Consider the following 6,000-nt stretch of genomic DNA (forward strand, 5'->3'; position numbering starts at 1 on the left):
TTGGCTACTGACAGAAAAATGAGTTTTTTGCAGATCGAGCAAAATAAAACATCATTTCTTCGATGACCTACAAATATGAGGTTCAGCTAGTGTGTAATTTGGTTACAACCTAACTAACTATGGAAAAGTATGGGAAAACTAAGGAAAAACTACAGTAAACCAGGGAAAAGCAAGTTTTTCGTGCAATGAACAAAATAAAATGCAGAATTCTTCCATGAGCTACAAATATGAGGTTCAACTAAGGTATATTTTGACTATGGACAAACTAGACTGCAGAAAACTATGGAAAAAATGGTAAACTATGGGAAAACTATGTAAAACTACTGAAAAAAACTATGGAAAACAAATTAATAACTATGGAAAACTAAGGAATACCATAGAAATAATACTGAAAACTAAAAAAGTATGGAAAGCTGAAAACTTTTTTTGGAAAACTATGGAAAACTACAGAATAAAGCATGAAAAAAAAAACAAATTTAAACAACAACAATCTAAAACAGCTCTCATCCACAATCACTGGCCACAACATCGAAGTCAGCAGAGGACCTGAACTACAAAAAAAACTATGTAAAACCTACAGAAAAAACAACAAAAAACTATGGGAAACTACCAAAAAACTACATTTAAACAACCACTGGCTAAAATAACTCTCAGTCACACTTAAAACTACGAGAAAACCTACGAAAAAACTACAGAAAAACTATTGAAAAACACATAAAAACAGAAAAACCAAGGAAAACTAGTTAAAAACCACGTCTAAACTACAAAAAACTACAGCAAAAAAAAAAAAAAACACGTCTAAACTACGGGAAAACTAGGGAGAAAGCGCGTAAAAAGTGGCCGGCACTCACTGGCAACAATATCGACGTCGGCACAGGACCAGAACTGGTACTTGGGGCCCCACTCAGAAGCCTGGCGCAGTAGCCTGATGGTGCAGCCCTCGCACTCCATGTCTTTGGGAAGCGTCACGCGGAAGCTCTGCGCCCTGCGAGGTTGTAAATTGGTTGTGGTAGAGGTTAGATGTCGAGTTTTACTTTGGGAGTGTTTGATTCTCTCTCTCTCTCTCTCTCTCTCTCTCTCTCTCTCTCTCTCTCTCTCTCTCTCTCTCTCTCTCAACACAAAATTCCATCTCTCAAATTTTTTCACAAACACCCAAAGTCATGTATAATATCTCTCCCTCGCTTTCCGTGCATTTTCTAAATCATTTCTGCAGGCATGAGTCTCTCTCTCTCTCTCTCTCAAATCTCTCTCTCTCTCTCTCTCTTATCTCTGCAGTCTAGAGACACTCTTGTAAGAGCCCTCTCGCTGTCTCTTCCAAACAAATATGTCGTCGATCGTCATCTCTCTCTTTCTCTACAAGAACGCGATTTCAACCATAAATATTTCACACTTTTCTTGATGTATGTACAATCACCACTACTTGCAAACAGTTAATCAGTAATATAATGTTATCTCTGCAGTCTGTTTGTGAAGACGACTCTCTCTCTTTCTCTCTCTCTCTCTCTCTCATGCAATCTATCTCTCTCTCTTTCTGATGTATGTTTCATCACCGTATGTTAATCATGTCTATATCGCCATTTGTTTGTCTACCGACAAACACAGATGTCTGAACCTTTATCTCTGTTTTACCTGTCCGTGTGTAGACGCTACATTACCGCTCGCACGCGTCAATAACATCTTCAAAGATTCTGTACATTTATCTCAAAACCAGTAAACGCTTAGCCAGTATGTCGCTCATATCCCAGTCCTTACACTCTCACTCTCTCACTCTCTCTCTCTCTCTCTCTCTCTCTCTCTCTGCAAAAACTTTTCACAAAGTTTAAATCTCTCTCTCTCTCTCTCTCTCTCTCTGTGCCAAGCAAATATTCTATCTCTCTCTCACACTTTTTCCACAAACAGTTAAGTAATATACATTATCTCTTCAGTCAAGAGACTCTCTCTCTCTCTCTCTCTCTCTCTCAAATAGTCTATCTCACCAACTTTTTCACAGTTTAAATCTCTCTCTCTCTCTCTTTCCCTGCAATCACTAAGACATTCCAGCAAGCATTGACCTCTCTCTCTCTCTCTCTCTCTCTCTCTCTCTCTCTCTCTCTCTAACTTACGTGGCGTCATCGGCCAAAAACTTGGAGGAAGCAGTGACAGGCGTGAGGTCTGCCAGTGGGCGTTCTTGGGCGTCCATTAACTCGATGCGGAAACCGCCCTTTGTAAATAAAGAAAAAAAAATTGTATGCAAAAACAATGGATAAATAAAATAAAAGGTTTTGTGATTTATTGTTCATTTTAGAATAAGTATGAGTTTGATATCGTCTGTATTAATTATGTTTAATATTGATATATATATATATATATATATATATATATATATATATATATATATATATATATATATATATATATATATATATATATATATATATATATATATATATATATATATATATGTATATATATATATATATATATATATATATATATATATATATATATATATATATATATATTTAATACATTATAGGCAAAAAAGTTATATTACGTACAAACTATTACTTTAATACATCAGTTATCAAAATTTTACTTTAAATAAGTATCAAAAATTCTCTAAGCTTACAAATTAAATATGAGAATTATAACAAAATATATTTCAATTACCACTTCTTTATCAAATTTTAAATTCTAAAAAAATCATGAAATATATTAATTGAGTAAAAAAATATTTACAGGGAATATTTTAAATTAAACATAAATAAAAAGAAAAATTCTTTAAAATTACTTTTTTTTCGCAAAGTTACAGAAACAAAAACATCAGTTGGCAACTCACCCTGTGTGGATAGCCGAGATGCCATGTCACATTAAAATCGGAGCCTTTGAGGAGCGAGGTCCTTATGTTGCCTGAAATAAATAAATATATCAATAATAATAATAATCATAAAATATTTAAAACTGACCATAAAAACTCCTTAACAGCATAATCTAACATATTAACAATAATAAAACACTGACCTTACCTGATGGTTAACATCCACAACTGATATCACTGAGGCTTCTATCCTGCACCTGATTGGCCGACGCATTGAAACTGTAACCTCTGATTGGTGAGCAGCGAGAGTCTGGCCAATCAGGGTTAGTTTAGTGATGTCGGTTCCAGATATCTACCGTCAGCTCTGACTAAACAGACTTTATAACATATAAGTCCTTTGACAAATTCAGTATGCTAATAGTCTTCCAATGGCTTTGGTCAAAACCTGACATATAAAAAGAGAGAGAGAGAGAGAGAGAGAGAGAGAGAGAGAGAGAGAGAGATGCATTTGTACCAAGAACGGAAACAGGAGCAAGCGGAATGAATGAGAGATGTGTATCTAATCACTAGATGGTTCTGATTGTCACGCCTCTCTGGAAACAATGGCTTATGTGATACATATATAAAGTTTTTGCTCTCTCTCTCTCTCTCTCTCTCTCTCTCTCTCTCTCTCTCTCTCTCTATACAGCAACCTCTTCCTAAAAATAATTGCTTAGATATCGTAATTTGGACTAAACATCAATGGGTCGCATTAAGACCAGAGAGAGAGAGAGAGGGTTAGGTCTCTCTCTCTCTCTCTCTCTCTCTCTCTCTCTCTCTCTCTCTCTCTCTCTCTCAGTCTAGAAAGAGATGAGGAACTGACATTTTCGGATCTCTCTCTCTCTCTCTCTCTCAGTCTAAAACGAGAGATAGAGAGGAGGACCTGAGATTTTCGGATCTCTCTCTCTCTCTCTCTCTCTCTCTCTCTCTCTCTCTCTCTCTCTCTCTCTCTCAGTCTAAAAAGAGACCCTAACAGGACCTAACATTTTCGGATCTCTCTCTCTCTCTCTTTCTCTCTCTCTCTCAGAGGTAATTCTCTTTCCCTCTTCTCTCTCAGTGTATGAGAGAGAGAGAGAGAGAGAGAGAGAGAGAGAGAGACTACCGCTGCTGTTAAGACGTCCTTCTGAAAAAGGCGGTTCAGTCGACCCCTATTTGACTCTTGGGTCACGAAGCGGAAAACCGTTTTCACTTTCGGTCGTTTGAACGACCCACGAAAAGGGGGGGAAAAAACGCAGAACGTTTTTAGCGGTGATCTTTTAAATATTTATAATTCTCTCTCTCTCTCTCTCTCTCTCTCTCTCTCTCTCTCTCTCTCTCTCTCTCTCTCTCTCTCTCTCTCTCAGGGAGGCTGTGAGGTGAAATGACCTACTACACGTTAGCTTACCATGGAATGAATTTCCGCAGCTTTCTCTCTCTCTCTCTCTCTCTCTCTCTCTCTCTCTCTCTCTCTCTCTCTCTCTCTCTCTCGTCTCGACAGACAGACGACTAATTTTATGACTAATAAAAAATATTTCCACTTCCCTTCCTACCTTGGCGAGAGAGAGAGAGAGAGAGAGAGAGAGAGAGAGAGAGAGAAAAAAGTCCTAAACCCTTCAAAGGTGATTCATTCCATCTCTCTCTCTCTCTCTTTCAGAGAGAGAGAGAGAGCCTGGGAAAAGAACTCGAGGAATGGAGGAATGTCTTCTGGTGGGAATCGTCGAGGAAATAAAAATCCACAAATGTCATCCTGCTTAACATTCCAATATAACTGATTCTGTGTTCTTTGGAATGTACTTTTTTTTTTTTTCTGTGCTGGTTAATGGGATGGGTGGGGGCTAGCCCCTGGTGCCCTTACCTTGCCCAGCCCCAGAGGAGAAGTAGAAATAGGTAAGAAATACTTTACTGCGTGATTTAAATATATATACCTAACCTGACCTAAGCATGTTGCGTAGGGAATGTATAGTATAATTGTAAACTCTGGTACAACAGGATACATTGGTTTAGGATGGGTAGCCTTGGTGCCCTTACCTTGCCCAGAACGGGAGGAGAAGTAGAAATAAATAAGAAATACTTTACTGCAGTAATTATATATATATATATATATATATATATATATATATATATATATATATATATATATATATATATATATATATATGGCTTTACCTAACCTCCATGAAGAATGTATAATTATAACCTTTGTTACAACCAGCTACAATGATCTACAACCTGTGTGTGTTTGTGTGTGTGTGCGCGTGTATGTGTACACTCTGAGTTGAGTGTTCAAAAGCACAATTTAACGATTTAAAAACTCAGAATTATTTTAAATTGACTGAGGACTTTTTCATCTTCCAATCAGAAACTTTTTTTATATTTAGTTTTCTGTAAAAGAAAACTATTGTGCCGGCTTTGTCTGTCCGTCCACACTTTTTCTGTCCGCCCTCAGGTCTTAAAGACTAATAAGGCTAGAGGGCTGCAAACTGGTTTGTTGATCATCCACCTTCCAATCATCAAACATACCAAATTGCAGCCCTCTAGCCTCCTCAGTAGTTTTTAAGATCTTGGGGCGGACAGTCAGACAAAGTCAGCACAATAATTATCAGCCATAATCGTACTTCTGGCACCTTTATAGGTGCCAACAACACTGTCCACCACAGGCTGAAAGTTTCATGGGCTGCAGCTGAGAGTTTCATACAGCATTGTACGCCGTACAGAAAACTCAACTGCGCCAAAGAAACTTTGAAGCATTTTGATCTTTTTTCCTATTTCATTCACCTGTGTGGAAGTTAGCTTAGCTACGCTTGTAAAACAAGAATTATTAAACAATAACAATATCAAATAACAACAACATTACTAAAGAGTAACCTACAACTACAAAAACACAGATTATACAAAAGAAACTCCTCCCAGCCACAGCCAGGCACCACCAACCAACCCCCTCCCCCTCTTGGGATCAACGCACTGCCTAAGTATGCAAGGTCGCAGCTGTAGACTTCTGCAGCAATTCTGAATAAGCAATAATGAATCATACCCCCTTTTATTATTTACACAACGTTTGCCCAAAAATTAGCTTGATTCTATTGGACAATGGCTTGGGAATCCTTGATTCTACTGGGCGATGGTTTTAGAATCCTTGATTCTACAGGACAATGTCTTGAGAATGCTTGATTCTACTGGACATGTCT

At 37.5% G+C, this 6,000-nt stretch overlaps 1 protein-coding gene across 11 annotated transcripts in view; it reads right to left on the reverse strand.

The window, feature by feature from the left end:
- The window catches only part of nahoda, a 157,260-nt gene that overhangs the window by 35,920 nt on the left and 115,340 nt on the right, over positions 1-6,000 (reverse strand). For all 11 annotated transcript variants that reach the window (XM_067088861.1, XM_067088860.1, XM_067088859.1 and 8 more), the window contains 3 exons: positions 2,819-2,889; positions 2,103-2,200; positions 852-985 (listed from right to left, as the gene is read on the reverse strand). In XM_067088861.1, the coding sequence (XP_066944962.1) occupies positions 852-985; positions 2,103-2,200; positions 2,819-2,889 (303 nt within the window). The remainder of the gene's footprint in view (positions 1-851; positions 986-2,102; positions 2,201-2,818; positions 2,890-6,000) is intronic.

The sequence above is a fragment of the Macrobrachium rosenbergii genome, chromosome 45 (assembly GCF_040412425.1).
Source record: "Macrobrachium rosenbergii isolate ZJJX-2024 chromosome 45, ASM4041242v1, whole genome shotgun sequence".
Classification (NCBI taxonomy): Eukaryota; Metazoa; Arthropoda; class Malacostraca; order Decapoda; family Palaemonidae; genus Macrobrachium; species Macrobrachium rosenbergii.